This window comes from Sciurus carolinensis, chromosome 17 (genome assembly GCF_902686445.1).
Source record: "Sciurus carolinensis chromosome 17, mSciCar1.2, whole genome shotgun sequence".
NCBI lineage: Eukaryota > Metazoa > Chordata > Mammalia > Rodentia > Sciuridae > Sciurus > Sciurus carolinensis.
In genome coordinates this window covers 23063514-23084777 of record NC_062229.1, presented here as the reverse complement: position 1 = coordinate 23084777, position 21264 = coordinate 23063514, and the positions used below count along the sequence as shown (strand labels likewise).

At 40.0% G+C, this 21264-nt stretch overlaps 1 protein-coding gene across 3 annotated transcripts; it reads right to left on the bottom strand.

Annotated features, from left to right (window-relative positions):
* Positions 1–1541: 1541 nt before the first annotated feature.
* Positions 1542–20610, bottom strand: LOC124967817 (zinc finger protein 709-like). Of its 3 annotated transcripts, none has more exons than XM_047530165.1 (4): positions 20474–20610; positions 6287–6413; positions 5819–5879; positions 1542–5303 (listed from the first exon to the last, which is right to left on the bottom strand). In XM_047530165.1, exons 1-4 carry the CDS (start codon positions 20474–20476, stop codon positions 3893–3895), a joined length of 1602 nt encoding a protein of 533 aa, XP_047386121.1. In that variant the 5' UTR covers positions 20477–20610; the 3' UTR covers positions 1542–3892. The 3 variants fall into 3 exon arrangements, with proteins under 3 accessions (XP_047386121.1, XP_047386122.1, XP_047386123.1); XM_047530166.1 differs by having other exon boundaries at positions 6287–6395; positions 20474–20604; XM_047530167.1 differs by lacking the exon at positions 20474–20610 and adding an exon at positions 19927–20361.
* Between the last annotated feature and the right edge of the window lie 654 nt (positions 20611–21264).

Genomic DNA, 21264 nt, shown 5'->3' with positions numbered 1-21264 from the left:
GGTACACAAAACTCTTTGAATATAGATGCAAAAAGCCTCAATAAAATACTAGAAAAGCAAATCTACCAATATATAAAGACTTATACTCCCTGAGAGAGGTTTAATTTACAAAAGCAATGCTGTTTCCATATATGAAAGTCAATGAATACAGTACAGCTTATTAGAATAAATGTCAAAAACCACAAGTTCATCCCAAGAGATAGAGAAAAAAAATGAAAAAAGTATCAACACCCCTTCATAATAAAACACGTAGTAGCCACATCTGCAATCCCAGTCACTCAGGAGGCTAAAGCAGGAAGCACTCAAGTTCAAGGCCAGCCTCTGCCACTTGGTGAGCGTCTGTCTCAAAATAAAAACTGAACAGGGCTGGGGATGTATCTCAATGGTAAAGCAACCCTGGGTTTAAAAAAATGAACCAAAGGGAACCTTCTAAATGTGTTTTATGGCATTGATTTGAAAACCCACAGTTAAAGAGTGTGATGATGCACACCTATAATCCCTGCTTCTCAGAAGGCTGAGGCAGGAGGATCACAAGTTCAAGGTCAGACTCAGCAACTCAGCAAGACCTTTTCTCAAAAATTAGTGTAGCTCAATGGTAGAATTTCCTAGCACTGTTATAAAAACAAACAAACAAACAACCCCTCCCCCCAGTTAACATTATTCTTGATGGTGAGACTGAAAGTTTTCTCCCTCACATTAGACACAACATGTTATTCTTCCATAGGTCATTCTCCTTAATCAAGGTGAATTATACAAGAAACAGCCAGAAACAATGACAAAAAGTAAAAGGCAACAAGGCTGGTTGTAGCTCAGTGGTAGAGAACTTGCCTAGCACATGTGAGGCACTGGGTTGGATCCTCAGCGCCACATTAAAAAATATATAAATAAAATAAAGGTACTGTGTCCATCTACAACTAAAAGTATTTAAAAATGGAAAATCCAACAGATAAAATAATTCACCCAAGAGTATGCAATAAGCTTGACATATTTAAAAATAGGTATCAACTCTATTTTATTTATCATTATTTCTGGCTGTTTCTTGTATAATTTTCTGTGGGAAAATCCCCCCAAATAGCAGATTCATTTTTCAGTGGCCCATTCATCATTATAAAACACTTAAGACAATTATATAAATACTGAACCTACTTATATATTAGACAAACATTTCAACTCACACATGGATCCAACACACTTTAAAATTGATAGTTTTATTAGTTTTATTAACTGACTTGAGACGTTACCTATTAAACTGAAGCACAATTGCTTAGAAGAGTACAGTTGTGTACCACACATTTCAGCCAACAATGGACCTCACATACAATGGTAAGCCTATAACATTATAATGGGTCTTAAAAATGCCTATCACAGCCAGGGGCAGTGGCACATGCCTGTAATCCCAGCAATTTACAAAGCATACAATTTGAGGCAGGAGGGTTGCAAGTTCAAGGTCAGTCTGGGCTATTTTAGCAAGACCCTCAGCAATTTAGCAACACCCTGCCTCGAAATAAAAAAATAAAAAGGACTGGAGATGTATGTAGCTCAGTAGTAAAGCACCCCTGATTTCAATATCCAGTACCAAAAGAAAAAAGGTTGTCACATAATAAATGAATAGCTGAAGAGACAAGAGACAGAACAACTGAAGGAAAAAAAGAACACCCAAGAAAATTTGTGGTAAGCAGTTTAGCAGAAACTTCTGCAGACTTCAAGCTCCTTAAGCCGAAAACCATGGACCCCCAATAACAAAGTTTTCATCAACAGAGAGGAATGTTCATGGTACATTATCTGCTTACAAGCAAGTCTATGATAAAAAGGACCAAGAAAATCACCATGTACAAATCTATGAAGAGTGACTTCTCCTCAAGAAGAGTTTCAGACACATTCTGCAAAAGGGATTCCTTGGAGCATGGTGGCACATGCCTGTTACCCGCTGGACTTGGAAGGCTGAGACAGGAGATCACAAGTTTGAGGTCAGCCTGGGCAACTTAGAGGATCCTTGTCTCAAAATGAAAAATGAAAAGGTCTGGGGATGGAGCTCAGTGGGAGAGCAGCCCTGGGTTCCACCCCAGTACCAGACAACAGCAAAAAGGGTTCCAGCAGAAAGCAGTCATGATAGGAAATGATAGCTCCAAGTGTTGCTGTTCTTGAAGAATGTCCCCTGGGACCGATGAGGTGACCTTGGAGATTCTGGACCTGTGTGAGCCGAGGCTGATGCCTTTATATCTTAGTCCTTAACAAAATACATTAAAAAGTAAACAATAATAAAATGAATAAATGTTTATACAATAGTCATAAACAAAATGCTTTATTCAATCATACGATCTGGTTTTTAAAAAAAAAAAAAAAATTTATGTTACCAGGGATTGAACTCTGGGGCACTTGACCACTGAGCCACATCCCCAGCCCTATTTTGTACTTTTTATTTAGAGACAGGATCTCACTGAGTTGCTTAGGGTCTCGCTTTTGCTGAGGCTGGTTTTGAATTCTCAATCCTCCTGTCTCAGCCTCCGGAGCTTCTGGGATTATAAGTGTACCCCACCATGCGCGGCCTGTTTGTGTTTTAAGCTAAGTGTTTATTACAAAACAGTGAAAAAGATTAAAAAAATTAAGTTTATAAAGTGACAAAGTTACCGAGGTTAATTTATTCTTGATGATAAAATGATTTTTATAAATTCAGCATAATTAGGAGTCTATAAATTTAGAAGTGTCGGTGTGTATAAAGTCAACAGTAGTGTCCAGCAATGTCGTGGGCCTTCACGTGCAGTCACCGATCACTCAGACTCACCAAGCACTCCCATCAGAACACCAGCAAGTTCTGTGACAGGAAGTATCTTGTACAGGTCTATCTTTTATTTTATTTTTGCAGTACTGAAGATTGAACCCAGGGGCACTGGACCACTGAGCTAATCCCCCAAACCTTTTTATTTTTTATTTTCATATAGGACCTCAAGAAGCTGCCCAGGCTGACCTTGAAGCTGCAACAATCGTGGGCCATCCACCCTGATCTTTTATACCATATCCTTACTGTATCTTTTCTATGTTTTGGTGTGTTTAGATATACAAATACTTATCATTGAGTTACTGTTGCCTACAGTACTAAATACATTAATGTACAGGTTGGAGCCCAAAAGAAACAGGCAACAGCATTTAGCCTAAGTTTGTTGGTAGTACACTATACGATCTAGATTTGTCTAAATACACTCTATAACTTCACACAACGAGATTGCCTAACAAGGCATTTCTCTGAATTTATCCCTTTGTTAACCGATACAACTACACCAATAGAATTCTCATCTTAATGTTTCCTTACAAAGAAATGGAAATTTATAGACCAGAGAACTTTTAAGTGTGAGCCACTGACAAACATATTATATTCATAAACTTATGTAAATTTTGTTCATGTGGTAAAATTGAACATTATTATGCAATCATTAATTTGCATCAGGGTTTCAATTTTACCTACATTTTAAAGATTTCTTTCCAATGGGAGTTCTCTCATGACTTTTAAAGCAATTGTTAAAAATCAAAAGCTTTCCTTTATTTTCCAAACTACTGGTGTCTCAATCCTACGCCCACCCTGAGGTGTACAACATCCATCTTCAGTGTGCATTTTTATGGGCCTCTGAAGGTACAGCCACAGTCCTTCAGAGATTTCCTGCTGAATGCATTTTTTTCGTTATCTTCAAATGGAACTGGAACAAATGAAGGCTTCAACAAATTTCAAACATTCGTAGGGCTTTTCTCCAGTGTGAGTCTTATCCATGTGTTGAAAAAGATCTGAAAAAACTGAAGCCTTCACTACAATTTTTTATAATCATAGTATTTCCCTCCATGAGTTCTTTCACACATCTGAAGACAAATGGAAAATCTGAAGGGTTTACCACACTGGTGACATTCATAGGGTTTTTCTGTCTGCATGAATTCTTTTATGTTTTTGGAGGGCACTGGAACAACTGAGCCTCTTCCCACACTGTTTACACACAGAGGGCTTCTCTCCCGTGTGAGCCCTTTCATGATATCGTAGGGAACTGGGACAACTGAGCACTTTCCCACACTGTTTACATTCGTAGGGATTTACTTCAGTGTGGATTCTTTCGTGTTTTCGAAGGTAGCCGCGGCACCTGAAGGCTTTCCCACATTGTTGACAGTCATAAGGTTTATATCCAGCATGAGTTCTTTCGTGCACTTTGAGGGCAACGTGAAATCTGAAGGCTTCGCCACACTGTTTGCACTGATAGGGTCGTGCTTTATTATGAATCCTTTCGTGCACCTGAAGAGAATTGGAGCAACTCAGAGTTTTACCACATTGTATACACTCATAGGATTTGTCTCCAGCATGAGCTCTTTCATGCCTTATCAGGGAAGTTTGAAATCGGAAGACTTTTCCACACTGTTTACACTCATAGGGTTTTTCTCCAGTGTGAGTCCTCTCATGTATTCGAAGAGAATTGGGAGAACTTAGTGCTTTGCCACATTTTTTACATTCAAAGGGATTTTCTTCAATATGAAAACGTATGTGTTTTCGAAGGTCGCTGTGCCATCTGAAAGCTTCACCGCACTGTTGACACTCATAGGGTTTTTCTCCAGTGTGAGTCCTTTCATGTATTCGAAGGGAATTGGAAGAACTGAGAGCTTTACCACACTGTTTACATTCGTAGGTTTTTGCTTCAGTATGAATTCTTTCATGTTCTCGAAAGTAACCGTGACGTGTGAAGGCCTTACCACACTGTTTACACTCATAGGGTTTTTCTCCATTATGACTTCTTTCATGTCTTCGAAGGGAACAGGAAGAACTGAGAGTTTTACCACATTGTTTGCATTCATAAGATTTTTCTACTGTGTGAAGTCTGCCAGGTGTTTGAAATGAACTAGAACAAACAGAGGTCTTCCCACACTGCTGGCTGTCAGAGGGTTTTGCTGCAGTGTGAGTTTGCTGATGTGTTTGAAATGAACTGGAGGAATCAAAGACTTTCAAACATGCCTCACAAGTAAAAGGGCCTTTAATCCTGTGGGACGCCACGTGCTTTCCAACACTTCTGAGAGACAGGAAGGATTTCCCACACTGTTCACATTTATGTGGCTTCTCTCCATAATCCTCACATTCATGTGACTTGTGTCTGGAGTGAGATTTCAGGTGCCTCTTAAGGGATGAATGACACAGGAAAACTTTTCCACACACACTGCATTTACACAGTTTTACTCCAGGAGGAATTTTCGTGCTCGGATTAAGACTTAAAGTGTGGGTGAAGGTTTCTCCACAATGACCACCTTCTTCACTTTCACAGAGTCTCTCTACCACATAACTTCTGTAAAAAATGACAAGTGCATTAGCAATGGTTCGACTATAATACCTATCTATTTATTAGTAAGTCTTGGAATTACATTGCTCTCCCAAATCAGGGAACATGTAGGATTTTTCCCAAGACTGGCAAAATGACCACATACTCTGCAACATGACTCCCACTTGTCTCTATTTTAATCAAAACAGCATGGGGCTGGGGAGATAGCTCAGTTGGTAGAGGGCTTGCCTTTTAAGCATAAGGCCCTGGGTTCGATCCCCAGCACTCCCCCACCCCCCCCAAAAAAAAAAACCAGCACTATTCACATATGCAGGTTCTTAGTAATTAGTTCTTAGTTTACAAGTGAACTATTTTGTAAGCACTGAACAGTTCTGTTTCATTTAAGTACATAGCTCTGCTGCAAATTTCCTAATGATAAATAGACTTAAAATTGTGTTTGTTTCGTTGGATTGTTTTAAAAATTCTATGACATGCTAGGATTCCTTAAAAGGACCTTGTTTTCTCTTATACCTGCAAATTACCTTAAATTTCTCCCAGGAGTTTTAAACTGGTCTTCAATGTTCTGGTTTTTCCACTTGTTTCCTAAAATGTAGACACAGAAAAATTATTGTGAATTATTAAAAGTTATAGAAAAATTGTCAGGTGCAGTGGTGCACAACTGTAATCAGGCTAAGGAAGGAGAATGGCAAGTTCAAGACCATCTTGGGCCATGAAGTGAGACACTGGTTCAAAATTTTAAAAAAATAATAGAAAGGACTAGGGTTGTAGCAGGTAGGTAGTGTCCCTGGGTACAATCATTAGTACCACCACCATCGAAAAAAAGAAATTATAGAAAAATTACTAGTTTCTAGGTTCAATGTATACTGTAACAATGCTTGATTCCTTCACCAAATTCTTCCCTTTTCACATTCCAAATCACAGAACAGCATGCATGACCAAGGGACACTTGTCCTGTAACTGACTAGGTGAAGGAATGATGTTGGTCTTACCTATAGAAGCCAGGTTTCTGAAGGTTTCCCGCATCACATCTCTGTACAGATTCTTCTGGGAAGGATCCAACAAAGCCCACTCTGCCTGGGTGAAGTCCACAGCCACATCCTGAAAAGCCACTGAGTCCTAAAATATTCCACATACATGTGCAGGAGAATGAGTCCAACTGACAAACAGAGGATCTGCACTCAATTCATAAAAGGTTCACATGATTCTGTGGTTTCTAAATGTGTACTCCATGACTTGGTCATGAGAATTCTTGTCCTTGGATGACACTCCCGGTCACACAGCAGTTCTAGGGCTAGAATTGGGCTATTTAGAAAGGAAACAGCAAGAAGAACCCCCCTCTTATTAGTCGGCTCAGGGAGTAAGATGTGCTGCTGGGTCTCCTTCATTTCTCTTTGTAGAGCTGGTCTCTGATATCTGTCATAACAAAGCCCTACCACCTGATATGAAGAGTTAACATTAGCTGTCTATGGTGGCACACACCTGTAATCCCAGTACTAGGGAGAGACTGAGGCAGGAGGATCACAAGATCAAAACCAACCTCGACAACTTACGGAGACCCTAAATAATGTTACAAGATCCTGTCTCAAAATAAAAAAGGCTGGAGATGTGGCTCAGTATATAAGCATCTCTGGGTTCAATCCCTGATGCAAAAAAGAAAAAAGCAGTTCTAAATTCCAAAGTCTGTTCACATAGTTCAAACTTAGCTAGTAACAGGGAACTTGGAACTTGGGAGTGATTCACCAACATAAATCATAAGAGTGCTTCACTGTGCCTAAATGATCTATATAGTAGTTTATGAACTCCAGCTTCCCTTCTGAATGTCTATCAATTTGTTCCAGGCTCACAGTGGTGTCTAGAGGATTAGACCCCATAAACATTGTATGCACTGAGTGTCTAACGAGCTTACCTGAAAGACACTATTTCAAGCATGTTGTCACAATTTGACCATTGGGGAACTGAGCTCATCCTATGTGTTTACACCATGAGAGATGATTTGGGAACTTGCAAGCACTTTACTCCAGGCCAAATTTAATAAAGTACTATGATAAATGATGGATATTTAACGATCCTAACAGAACGATTTTTAAATTTCTATTGAGCGATGTCAAAGCAGAGTCAAATCAGTGGAAAGATGACACACATTCTTAGAAAGAACTCAGTATCACACTGACATCACCTCTCCCAAAGCATACCTCACAAAATCCCATAAATCTCCAAAACAGACTCTTCAGTATTTCACATTTATAAACCTAAAAGGAATAACAAATGTCTAACAATGATCAAAGTCTTCTGAAAGGAGAGTGATGACTTGCCTCACAAACCTAATATTCAGAGCAGCCTACTATTAGTAGAAAACAAATAGACAAAAGGAAAGGAGTCTTCCACAAGCTGGCATTTGTACAGAACGTTGATTAGCAGAGTAGGTGGGTCTGGGGGGTATAGTTCTCTTGTAGAGCACTTGCCTGGCATGCATGAGGCCCGAAGCTCAATGCCTGGTACCCACTAATGATAATAATAGTAATAATCCAGCAGGCACCATTGAGCTCTGGGAGATGGTACAAGCACTTTAAAACATGGAGCAAGGCCAACTGGTCTCTACTTGAAATATGCATTCCATTTCTCCCTATTTTGTGGACAATCATCAATCTACTGTAGATTCAAATATGAAACACAAATACAGAACACATTCAGCAGTTACTGGCAAATGTCTCTTGACTACAATAGGTAGAACGTTTTTAAATAATGTGAAGAGTAAGCCATAGAGAAAGGAACTGAGGGCTGGGGATGTATCTCAGTGGTAGATTGCTTCTCTAGCATGTATGAGGCCTTGGGTTCAATCCCTAGTGCTAGGAAAAAAAAAAAAAATGAAAAACTAAAATGTTCTAAAATCAAGGCAATTAAAGGACAAAAACAGAATGGAGAAATCTGAGATACATGAAATATAAAAGAATTTATATGCAGAGTAATTATGAATGAGTGCATGCTTAAAAATGGGAAAATAACCAAAACACACTTAACAGAAGATAAGACAAGGTACGGAAAAAAAGTCCCACTGTAATGGGGATATAGCCAAATAAAATGTCAAGTAGACAATTCTGACATTGATGAGAAGGACAAATAGTCAATTAGGTAAACCAACTGATGATGACCTCAGCAAACAAAAAAGTGGATAAATGAAGATGTCCCCTGTCACATTCCACTGCTATTTCCTGTAATGTGATCTTTAAAATCATCATACACTTGATTTTCAGAGAGGGAATTATTCTAGATTCCCATCCCATGTGGCAGAGTGGTGTCTGTTCAATCCCAAACCAACTCCCAAAGATGAATTCCCATTTAAATTAGCACCTAAACGAGTTGAAAATGCAGGCCCCCACAAAAACTGGCACCAAGCTGTACAGAGCAGCATCATGCAGTAATTTTCTTTTTTTGCGGTACTGGGGATCAAACTCAGGGCCTTGTGCTTGTGAGGCAAGCACTCTACCAGCTGAGCTATCTCCCCAGCCCCATGCAGTAATTTTCAAAACTTGGAAGTAACACAGATGGATATTTGTTCACGAAGATAAAAGGAACAGAATAAGCAAAGCCTAGTGTACCATATACACATACAACAGAGTACCTGAAAATGCCATTAGGAAAATGAACTTAAATTAGCACCCAAAGAATAAGTATATCAGCTTCAATTTGACAAAAGAAGTACAAAAATTACACTCTGAAAACCACAAAACTTATTGGAAAAAGCTGAAGATTTAAATAAATGGAAAAAGCATCCCATGTTCATAGATCAATAAGCTCAATAATCACTAAGATGTTCCCAATCTAGACATTTAGTGTAATAACTATCAGAATCCTAGGTGACTGTGCAGCAGGGGTTCACTTCACGCTTTAAATATAAACCATGATGCCTGACCACTGATGCCTTATTTTAAAATTGACAAATTTTTTTTTCTTCTTCCCTTTCTCCTCCTACTGTTCCCAACTGTGTGGGAAGCAAGATTAACCTTCTTCCTGTGCTAGGCTTGTGATACAAGAATAAAGAAACTCCAGGCCTGGGAACTGGATGGCTCTTGAAGGACACAGGTTGGACATTAATTATATCTACTGATATAATACTTGGAGCACAGCCCTTGTATTTCCCATACTTATTTATTTGGTACTGGGGATTGAACCCGGAGTGACTTTGCCACTGAGCCTCGTCCCCAGCCCTTGTTATTTCTTATTTTGACATAGGGTCTCACTAACTTGCTGAGGCTGGCCTCAAACTTGTGATCCTCCTACCTCTCAGTCTCTCAAGAGATGAGATGACAGGGGTGTGACACCACCTTCCATTGTGTCCTCCTTTTAAAAGTCCTCTGTTTCCCCTGGTGTTAGATTTGCAACCTTTGTGGCCTTAGTCCGTTGCTTCTCTCACTTGCTAGTAAATCAATAAAACTTCTTTCTTTTTCTCAAAACCTGTCTTTATTATTGGATAGGCACCAAGGACAAGGACTGAGCTTCTGGCAACTACCATACAGAAAAAGGTGATACTGAAATTTACATGGAATTGTAAGGGGCTTAGAATATAAGAACAATCTTAATAAAGAGCAAAGTAGGAAGACACATACTGCACAATTTCAAAACTTGCTTCAAAGCAACAGTAATCAAGATGTGTGGTAACAAGCACAAGGAAAATCATTTAGACCAATAAAATACAACAAAGCTCAGGAAGAATGAGGTCAGAAAAATGGTACCATGAGCCATTCCAAACAAGTCACTCCAAAGAAACATGGAAAAAGGAGAACTTTGTCTAAGTGCTTGAAATTTGTCAAATATTTACAGTGACAATGTGAATGAAGAAAGAAAACAGTGAAAAATGGTAGAAAAGCCTTGTTGAGTTGGTAGTGGTCCGTGTTCCACCCCTGCCACCTTGTACCACTCCCGAAGACAGAAGTCTCAATTCCTAGCACGGAACCATAGTCAATGGTACCAGGGAGAGGAGAATAGGTCTTGCTTGCAAATTATTGCATCTGCATGCTATAACCCATCTGGGGGCTATCCAAAGGTCTAAACCAAGGCTCTCTTCTTGATTTCATCTATGTCAGAAGCCAGTTGAAAATTGGCAGGAATTGCCTGGAAATGTTGTTAAGTAAACAAAAAGCATGTGACCACCTGGAATAGTAGGTGACAACTGACACATACAACAGATCATGTAAAGCCCAGCAAGAAAAACTAGTCAAAAACTGTAGTCAAAACTGTAGTCAAACTGTAGTCTTTCAGAAATAAAGATTATCACCAGGCATGGTGGCTCACACCTGTGATCCCAGCAGTTTGGGAGACTTAGGCAGGAGGATCCCAAGTTCAAAGCCAGCCTCAGCAAATTAGTGAGGCCCTAAGCAACTCACTGAGACCTTGTCTCCAAATAAAATATTAAAAAAGGCTGGGGATGTGGCTCAGTGGTTCAATCCCTAGTATCAAAAAAAACAAAAGTAATTAAAATAATCAAAAGCACTCAGGTATACTGGGGAACTGACAAAGCCTTGTGCATGCCAGGAAACACATTACAAGATAAGACCTGAAGCCAGGCACAGTAGTGCACACCTATAATCCCAGCGGCTCAGGAGGCTGAAGCAGGAGGATTGTAAGTTCAAAGCCAGCCTCAGCAATTTAGCAAGATCCTATCTCAAAATATAAAAAATAAAAAGGCTGGAGATGTGGCCCAGTGTTAAGCTCCCCTGGGTTAAAAAAAAATTATGTCTTATGAAATATTTGTGGAATAAAGCACAAGCAGTAATTGGGGGGAGTTTAAAGCAGAGAATGCATACACCAGAAATGAAGAGCTGAAATCAATACTCTAACTTTCCATCTTAGGAAAATGGAGGAAAAAAAGATGAATCTAAACCAAACACAGAAAAACAGCAATTTGAGAAGAAAATACAAACAAAATCAATAAAGAAAAATCAGGTTTGGTTTTCAAGATGGCGGACTAGAGGGCGGCTGCATTTCATGTTGCTCCAGGATGCAGGATTCAAAAGAGGAGATAGTGAGAGACTTGGGACCAACTCAAAGCCGCCAGGTGAGTCTCTCCTGTTGGGGAGGTGTCCCGGATGGGGCGGTAGCCCCGGAACGCAGGGAACTTTGTGAAGTGGAGTTGCTCGGCGAGACACCCCTCCCCCCGCTGGAGCGGTGAACACGGACCACTGGGAACATCGTAGAGGAGGCGGCTCAGCACAGCGCTTGGACTCGGAGCAACCACTGGGGCTCCCGGCGGCTGCCTGAGGAGGAGCTGCGTGGCGAGCTGTTTGGACTCAGAGCGATCGCTTCTGAACACCGGGGGGCTGCCCAGAGGAAGAGGAGAAGCGCAGCGGGTCGCTTGGTCTAGGAGTGACTGCATCAGAGCTACAGGCGGCTGCCTGAGGAGGAGCTGCGTGGTGAGCTGTTTGGACTCAAAGCGACCACTCTTGAACACCGGTGGCCTGCCTGGAGGAGGAGCTCGGTGGGTCGCTTGGTCTCTGAGCGACTGCTCCTGAACACCTGGGGGGCTACCCCGAGGAGGAGGAGGAACAGGGCGGGTCACTTGGACTCGGAGTGACTGCCTAGGGCTACAGACGGTTGGCGGGAGGAGGAGACGCGAAGTGAGTTGCTTGGACTCCTAGTGACTGTGTCGGAACACCGGGTGGCTGTCCGGAGGAAGAGGTGTGTGGCGGGTCTCTGGGTCTCGGAGCTATTGTACAGGGCTCCAGGTGGCGGCTCAGAGGAGGGGCCACATAGCCAGGCGATTAGGTGCAGAGCAGGGTCCCAGGACCTAGGTGGCTTCTTGGTGGAAGAGCCGCACAGAGACACGCCTAGGGGCAGAGCGAAGTTTCCAGGGCGGCGGGCAGATTCTCTGAGGAGAGGCAGCCTAAGGAGACTCGTCTGCGAAGGGTGAGGCTCCCAGGCCCAGGAGGTAGGTCCGGGCCCCTGGGAACGTTGCAGAGGAAGACAGCCCAGCTCAGGCGGTAGTTGTAGATTGAGGGGAACCTCTAGGAGGGGAACTGACCAGCGAGACCTCCCCACTGGGTGAGTCTTCCCTGCCGGGTGAGGTTTTCCCACAAGGACAGTAAAACCAGAGACACAGGTCAAACAGGCTTTGCCTCAGCCCACAGTCTAGTTCCCCTTTGGATGACCATTGGTCAACAAGTGGAGGCACCTCTGCCCACTATCAGGGAATATACCCCACCTGAGGGTCACCAACCCTAGAGAGGCAGCATCCTTGTAGAGCACCGCATTATCAACTTCCTCTAAGACTGCAGGCTACTGTAGGATAAGAGGGGATATACTAGCAATCTTCAGGGACATTATAAGTCAATAGAGGAAATCTGCAATATCTTAATGACCCACTGATTCCTGAACAATATGAGAAAACAAGGGAAGAAAATGCCCCAAACAAATCTAGATGTTACATCAATAAAATCCAACGACAGCATGGCAGAAGAAATGACAGAAAGGGAGTTCAGAATGTACATAATTAAAATGATCAGGGAAGCAAACGATGACATGAAAGAGCAAATGCAGGCATTGAATGATGAGATGAAAGAGCAAATGCAGGCATTGAATGATAGCACCAATCGACAGTTAAAAGAGCAAATACGGGAAGCAAAAGATCATTTCAATAAAGAGTTAGAGATATTGAAAAAAAACCAAACAGAAATCCTTGAAGTGAAGGAAACAATAAACCAAATTAAGAACTCCATAGAAAGCATAACCAATAGGATAGAACACCTGGAAGACAGAACCTCAGATATTGAAGACAAAATATTTAACCTTGAAAACAAAGTTGACCAAACAGAGAAGATGGTAAGACATCATGAACAGAATCTCCAAGAACTATGGGATATCATGAAAAGACCAAATTTGAGAATTATTGGGATTGAGGAAGGTTTAGAGAAACAAACCAAAGGAATGAACAACCTATTCAATGAAATAATATCAGAAAATTTCCCAAATCTGAAGAATGAAATGGAAAATCAAGTTCAAGAGGCTTATAGGACAATAATAAAAAAATTAAAAAAAAAAAAGAGGCTTATAGGACTCCAAATACACAAAATTACAACAGACCCACACCAAGGCACATTATAATGAAAATACCTAACATACAAAATAAAGACAGAATTTTAAAAGCTGTGAGAGAAAAGAACCAAATTACATTCAGGGGGAAACCAATATGGATATCAGCAGATTTTTCAATCCAGACCCTAAAAGCTAGAAGGGCCTGGAACAACATTTTTCAAGCTCTGAAAGAAAATGGATGCCAACCAAGAATCTTATACCCAGCAAAACTTACCTTCAAATTTGACGATGAAATAAAATCATTCCATGATAAACAAAAGCTAAAAGAATTTACAAAAAGAAAGCCAGCATTACAGAACATTCTCAGCAAAATATTCCATGAGGAAGAGATAAAAAACAAAGAAGCAAATCAGCAAAGGGAGGAATTATCCTAAAGGGAACTGTCAAATAAAGGAGGAACCAAGGTGTGTCAAAAAATAAATAAATAAATAAATAAAATTTAAAAAATGAACCAAATGACCGGGAATACAAATCATATCTCAATAATAACCCTAAATGTTAATGGCCTGAATTCATCAATCAAAAGACATAGACTGGCAGATTGGATTAAAAAGAAAGATCCAACAATATATTGCCTGCAAGAGACTCACCTCATAGAAAGAGATACCCATAGACTAAAAGTGAAAGGATGGGGAAAAACATACCATGCACGCGGACTCAGCAAAAAAGCTGGAGTATCCATCCTCATTTCAGATAATGTGGACTTCAAGCCAAAGTTAGTCAGAAGGGATAAAGAAGGACATTTCATACTGCTTAAGGGAAGCATAAATCAGCAAGATATAACAATCATAAACATCTATGCCCCAAACACTGGCTCATCCATGTATGTCAAACAAATCCTTCTCAATTTTAGAAACCAAATAGACCATAACACAATAATACTAGGTGATTTTAACACGCCTCTCTCACCACTGGACAGATCTTCCAAACAAAAATTGAACAAAGAAACCATAGATCTCAATAACACAATCAATAATTTAGACTTAACAGACATTTATAGAATATACCATCCAACCAAGAGTGAATACACTTTCTTCTCAGCAGCACATGGATCCTTCTCTAAAATAGACCATATATTATGCCACAAAGCTAATGTTAGCAAATACAAGAAGATAGAGACACTACCTTGTATTCTATCAGATCATAATGGATTGAAGTTAGAAATAAATGAAAGAGTAAAAAACAGAAACTACTCCAATACCTGGAGATTAAACAATATGCTATTATACGATGAATGGATAACAGAAGGTATTAGGAAGGAAATTAAAAAATTCTTAGAGGTAAATGAGAACAAAGAAACATTGTATCAAAATCTCTGGGACACTATGAAAGCAGTACTTTGAGGAAAATTTATTTCATGGAGTGCATTTAATAAAAGAAGTAAAACTCAACAAGTAAATGACCTAACACTACAGCTCAAAGCCCTAGAAAAAGAAGAACAGACCAACACCAAAAGTAGTAGAAGACAGGAAATAGTTAAACTCAGAGCTGAAATCAACGAAATTGAAATAAAAGAAACAATACAAAAAATTGACAAAATAAATAGTTGGTTCTTCGAAAAAATAAACAAAATTGATAAACCTTTAGCCACACTAACAAAGAGAAGACGAGAGAAAACCCAAATCACTAAAATTCGGAATGAACAAGGAAATATCACAACAGACACGACTGAAATACAAAACATAATTAGAAGCTATTTTGAAAATCTATACTCCAACAAAATAGAAAATTTCGAAGACATCAACAGGTTTCTAGAGACATATGAATTGCCTAAACTGAACGAGGAGGACATACACAATTTAAATAGACCAATTTCAAGTAATGAAATAGAAGAAGTCATCAAAAGCCTACCAACAAAGAAAAGTCCAGGACCAGATGGGTTCTCAGCCGAGTTCTAAAAAACCTTTAAAGAAGAGCTCATTCCAATACTTCTCAAAGTATTCCATAAAATAGAAGAGGAGGGAACCCTCCCAAACTCATTCTATGAAGCCAATATTACCCTGATACCTAAACCAGACAGAGACACATCAAGGAAAGAAAATTTCAGACCAATATCCTTAATGAACATCGACGCAAAAATTCTAAACAAAATTTTAGCAAATCGCATACAAAAACATATTAAAAAGATAGTGCACCATGATCAAGTGAGTTTCATTCCAGGGATGCAAGGTTGGTTCAACATCAGGAAATCAATAAATGTCATTCACCATATCAATAGACTTAAAGTCAAGAATCACATGATTATTTCAATAGATGCAGAAAAAGCATTTGATAAAATACAGCACCCCTTCATGCTCAAAACACTAGAAAAAATAGGGATAGTGGGAACATTCCTTAACATTGTAAAGGCCATCTATGCTAAGCCCATGGCTAATATCATTCTAAATGGTGAAAAACTGAAAGCACTCCCCCTAAAAACTGGAACAAGGCAGGGATGCCCTCTTTCACCACTTCTTTTCAATATCGTCCTTGAAACTCTAGCCAGAGCAATCAGACAGACCAAAGAAATTAAAGGGATATGAATAGGAAAAGAAGAACTCAAACTATCCCTATTTGCTGATGATATGATTATATACTTAGAGGAACCAGGAAATTCCACCAGAAAACTTTAAGATCTCATAAGTGAATTCAGTAAAGTAGCGGGATATAAGATCAATACACATAAATCTAAGGCATTTTTATACATAAGTGATGAATCTTCAGAAAGAGAAATTAGGAAAACTACCCCATTCACAATAGCATCAAAAAAAATAAAATACTTGGGAATCAATCTCACAAAAGAGGTGAAAGACCTCTACAATGAGAACTACAGAACACTAAAGAAAGAAATTCAAGAAAACCTTAGAAGATGGAAAGATCTCCCATGTTCTTGGATAGGAAGAATTAAAATTGTCAAAATGGCCATACTACCAAAAGTGCTATACAGATTCAATGCAATTCCAATTAAAATCCCAATGATGTACCTTACAGAAATAGAGCAAGCAATTATGAAATTCATCTGGAAGAATAAAAAACCCAGAAGAGCTAAAGCAATCCTTGGCAGAAAGAGTGAAGCAGGGGGTATCGCAATACCAGATCTTCAACTCTACTACAAAGCAATAGTAACAAAAACGGCATGGTATAGAAAGGTGGATCAATGGTACAGAATAGAGGACACAGACACAAACCCAAATAAATACAATTTTCTCATACTAGACAAAGGGGCCAAAAATATGCAATGGAGAAAAGATAGCCTCTTCAACAAATGGTGCTGGGAGAATTGGAAATCCATATGCAACAGAATGAAACTAAACCCATATCTCTCACCATGCACGAAACTAAACTCAAAATGGATTAAGGACCTTGGAATCAGACCAGAGACCTTGCATCTTATAGAAGAAAAAGTAGGTCCAGAGCTTCAACATGTCGGCTTAGGACCAGACTTCCTCAACAGGACTCCCATAGCACAAGAAATAAAAGCAAGAATCAATAACTGAGACAGATTCAAACTAAAAAAGCTTTCTCTCAGCAAAGGAAACTATCAGCAATGCGAAGAAAGAGCCTACAGAGTGGGAGAAAATCTTTGCCAATCATACTTCAGATAGAGCACTAATCTCCAGAATCTATAAAGAACTCAAAAAACTCTACACCAAGAATGCAAATAATCCAATCGACAAATGGGCTAAGGAAATAGACACTTCACAGAAGAAGATGTACAAGCAATCAACAAACATATGGAAAAATGTTCAACATCTCTAGTAATAAGAGAAATGCAAATCAAAACCACCCTAAGATTCCATCTCACCCCAATTAGAATGGCGAGTATCAAGAATACAAACAACAACAGGTGTTGGCGAGGATGTGGGGAGAAAGGTACACTCATACATTGCTGGTGGGGCTGCAAATTAGTGCAGTCACTCTGGAAAGCAGTGTGGAGACTCCTTAGAAAACTTGGAATGGAACCACCATTTGACCCAGCTATCCCACTCCTCGGCCTATACCCAAAGGACTTAAAATCAGCATATTACAGAGATACAGCCACATCAATGTTCATAGCTGCTCAGTTCACAATAGCCAGATTGTGGAACCAACCTAGATGTCCTTCAATTGATGAATGGATAAAGAAAATGTGATATATATATATATATATATATATATATATATATACACATATACATACAGTGGAATATTACTCAGCCATAAAGAATGATAAAATTATGGCATTTGCAGGCAAATGGATGAAATTGGAGAATATCATGCTAAGTGAGATAAGCCAATCTCAAAAAACCAAAAGACGAATGATATCACTATTAAGTGGATGATGACACATATGGGAGGTGGGAGGGGTTAGTGTTAGGGTTAGAGTTAGGGTTAGGGAGGGGGGCAAGAATGGAGGAAGGAAGGACTGTATAGAGGGAAAAGAGGGGTGGGAGAGGTGGGAGGGAAGGGAAAAAATAACAGAATGAATCAAACAACATTACCCTATTTAAATGTATGATTACACAAATGGTATGCCTTTACGCCATGTACAAACAGAGAAACAACATGTATCCCATTTTTTTACAATAAAAAAAGAAAAATAAATAAAAAAAAGAAAAATCAACAATGTTATTCCTTAAAAAATATCTATAAAATCAATAAACCTACAGCCACGCTAAGAAAAAGACAAATTACTATCAGAATGAAAGAGCACCCATCACTACGAATCACACAGGTATTAAAATAAGACCAAAAAGGAATATTATGAAAATCCCATGACCACAAATTTGGTAACTTTGATGAAATGGGCAAACTCTTTGATATAACAATCTACCAAAAGGCACACAAGGAAAGATAAATATGAACAGGCCTATAGGTATTAAATAAATTGAAGTAATGGCTCATAACTGTCCAAACAGGCAGGGCAAGGTCCAGATGATCTCACTGGTGAATTCTTCCAAATATTTAAGGAAGAAATGACACCCATTCTCCAAAATTCCTTCCAGAAAATAAAAGCGGAGTAAACACTTCCTAATTCATGGAATGAGGTCAACATTACCCTACTAATAAAACGAGATAAGACATTACAAAAAAGGAAAATTACAGAAAGATTAATGTAAAAATCTTTAATATATGTTAACAAATTAAATTTTAAAATGTATTTGTTAAATTATATATTACAAACAGGTGGGGATTATTACAGGTGTATAGGGCTGATTGAGTTCAAAAATAAAAAAATATATATGGTACAGCACATGCCTAGCGTGTGTAAGGACCTAGGTTCAATTCCAAGCACCCAAAAAGAAAAAAACTCAAAAATCAATGTAACCATTAATTACATTAACAAATGAAATAAGAAAAATCATATGATCATACCAATAATTGCAGAAAAACCACACAACACCCAGCCACTTAGGAGGCTGAGGCACGGGTATCTCAAGTGCAAGTTGAGGCCAATCTCAGCAACTTAGCCAGACTTTGTCTCAAAATAAGGCTGGAGATGTGACCCAGTGGTAGAGTACTCCTGGTTTTAATCCCCAGTACAGGAAGAGAGGAAGAGGGGGAGAGAGAGAGACACAGAGAGAGAGAGAGAGAAACCTATACTTCAAGAAAACAGAAGGAGAAGCCATTGAAACTGAGAATTAACACACATAAATGTTCACAGAAGACAGAAGTAGACTATGCAAAACATCTCAAGAATCAGCAAAAACCTCAAGGAACTAATAAGACAGCAAAGTTGTAGAACACAAAATTAATAAACAAAGTCCAGGGGCTGGGGTTGTGGCTCAGTGGTAGAGTGTTTACCTAGCATGGGTGAGGCACTGGGTTCGATTCTCAGCACCACATATAAATAAATAAAGAAAATAAAGGTCCATCAATAACTAAAAAAAATTTCTTAAAAAAAATAAAGCCCATAATTTTTCTGTACATCAGCAATGAACTGGATTTGAAATTAAAAATACAACACTACTTACATAGCACCAAGGATTAAAACAGAGACATACTTATATATAATTGTCAAAATACTATAAAACAAAACCCACAAATTTCTAATGAAAAAATTTAAAAATAAAACACGTGAAGAGAGAGTCCATGATCACAATCCAAATAAAAATCCTAACAAGTTATATTTTCAGTAACAAAAAAACTCTTCTAGCAGAGTGATACCCCTATTCCAGCGACCTGGGAGACTGAGGTAGGTGGACAGCAAATATGAGACAAGCCTGGACATCTTAGTGAGACCCTGTCTCAAAATTCTAAAACATTTTTTAAAAATTAAAGGGGCTGGGAACGTAGCTCAGTGGCAAAGCACCCCTGGGTTCGATCCCCAGTACTGGAGGGTGGAGGGTGGAAAGAATACATAATCATCTACAGACAATAATCATCTATAGACAGCACAGTGCATCATCTGGGAAGTAATAAACACAGATCTACAGAACAGGACAGAAAATCCAGAAAGGTGGGGGAAGCCAACAGAAATAAACCCACAAAAATACAGTCTATTGTTCTTTGACAAAGGAGCAAAAGAAACTAAATGATTAAAGTATGATCTTTTCAATAAACATTATTGAACATCAAACGTTACCTGGACATCATATGCGAAGAAACTGATTGGACACAGACTTTACAACTTTCATAAAACTAAAACTGGACCATAAACCGAAATGTAAAATGCAAAGTTAGTTTAAAACTTCTAGAAGACAACAGAGAAACTAGACGACTTTGAGTCTGGTAATGAGGTTTCAGATGTGACACCAGAAGCATGATGTGAGAATGAGAAAATTGATAACCTAGACTTCAATGAAATTAAAACATTCTGTTTTGCAAAAAGCGCCTCCCTGGTCCTCGCCGCCCAGTCCAGGGAGACGCTGGCTGTGGGCGCAGAGCTGCGCGCCTGGGCCCGGAGTCGGGCCCAAGTCGCCGCGCTGAGAACAGAGCGGACGCGGGGTTCCTGACGGACAGCCCAGCCCCACCCTGGGTAGTAAGGGGACAGAGGGCCAAGCGGCGCCTGCGGCGGACCCGGCCGCAGACTCCGGAGCTGACGCCGGGAGGCCAGTCCTGCCACAGTCGGTTCTTGCTGATGGCAATCAGCCGTCCTCCCGGATATGGGGACACCTGGCTCCCATACTCACCATTTTCCGGCTTGGGAGGAGTCTCTGGCGTTCTCCCTACAGCTCCTGAGGTCAGTGGAGTTCACAGCCAACAAAAACTGAGACGGGATTCTGAGCCCGGCGGCTGCAGAAAACATCAGGATCGCGGTCTGCAGAACAACCCCTCCTCCCTGAGCGCGCCTGCCGGGACCGCAAGCACCGCCCCGCCCCCGAGAGCCTGATTGGCTAGTGACCCAGTGCCCACCCCCTGAGGCCTGAGTGACAGGAAAAGCGATCCCATATGTGGGTGAGTGGAACTGAAAGGACCGAGAGCGACCCCAGTCCTTCCCAACCCCATTTGGCTCCCCGAACTGTGACCTAGCCCTGAGAGGGACATAAATGAATTAAGCGGAACTTGCTCCTGCCTTTCCAGAGCGCGCGCTGCAGTCTTCTTGTACTCAGTGGGCACTTCCGTTCTTCGCCTTGGACACAGGCTTTCAAGTGTGTGCAATCAATTCTACACTTAGTATCCAGTAGAGTGATTACTAATAAGTAGCTAGTGAGCCATGAATGGGTGGTGGTGCTAGGGAGGACAAACTGACAGATAAGCAACTGGAAGATAGGGGTCTGGTGTGTCAAAACTTCCTCCAGCCATAATTACATCCCCTGAAGAAAAACTATTGTTTCAACATCCTGTTACAGAAATCAGGTCGCGTGGACTCTCTCTTATCATCAAAACTATCATAACTTAATTTACCCTGGCAACTAAAACATCAAGACCTTCACAAAGAAAACTTGCTGAGGGGTATTCCAAGGTAAAAAACTGATTAAGG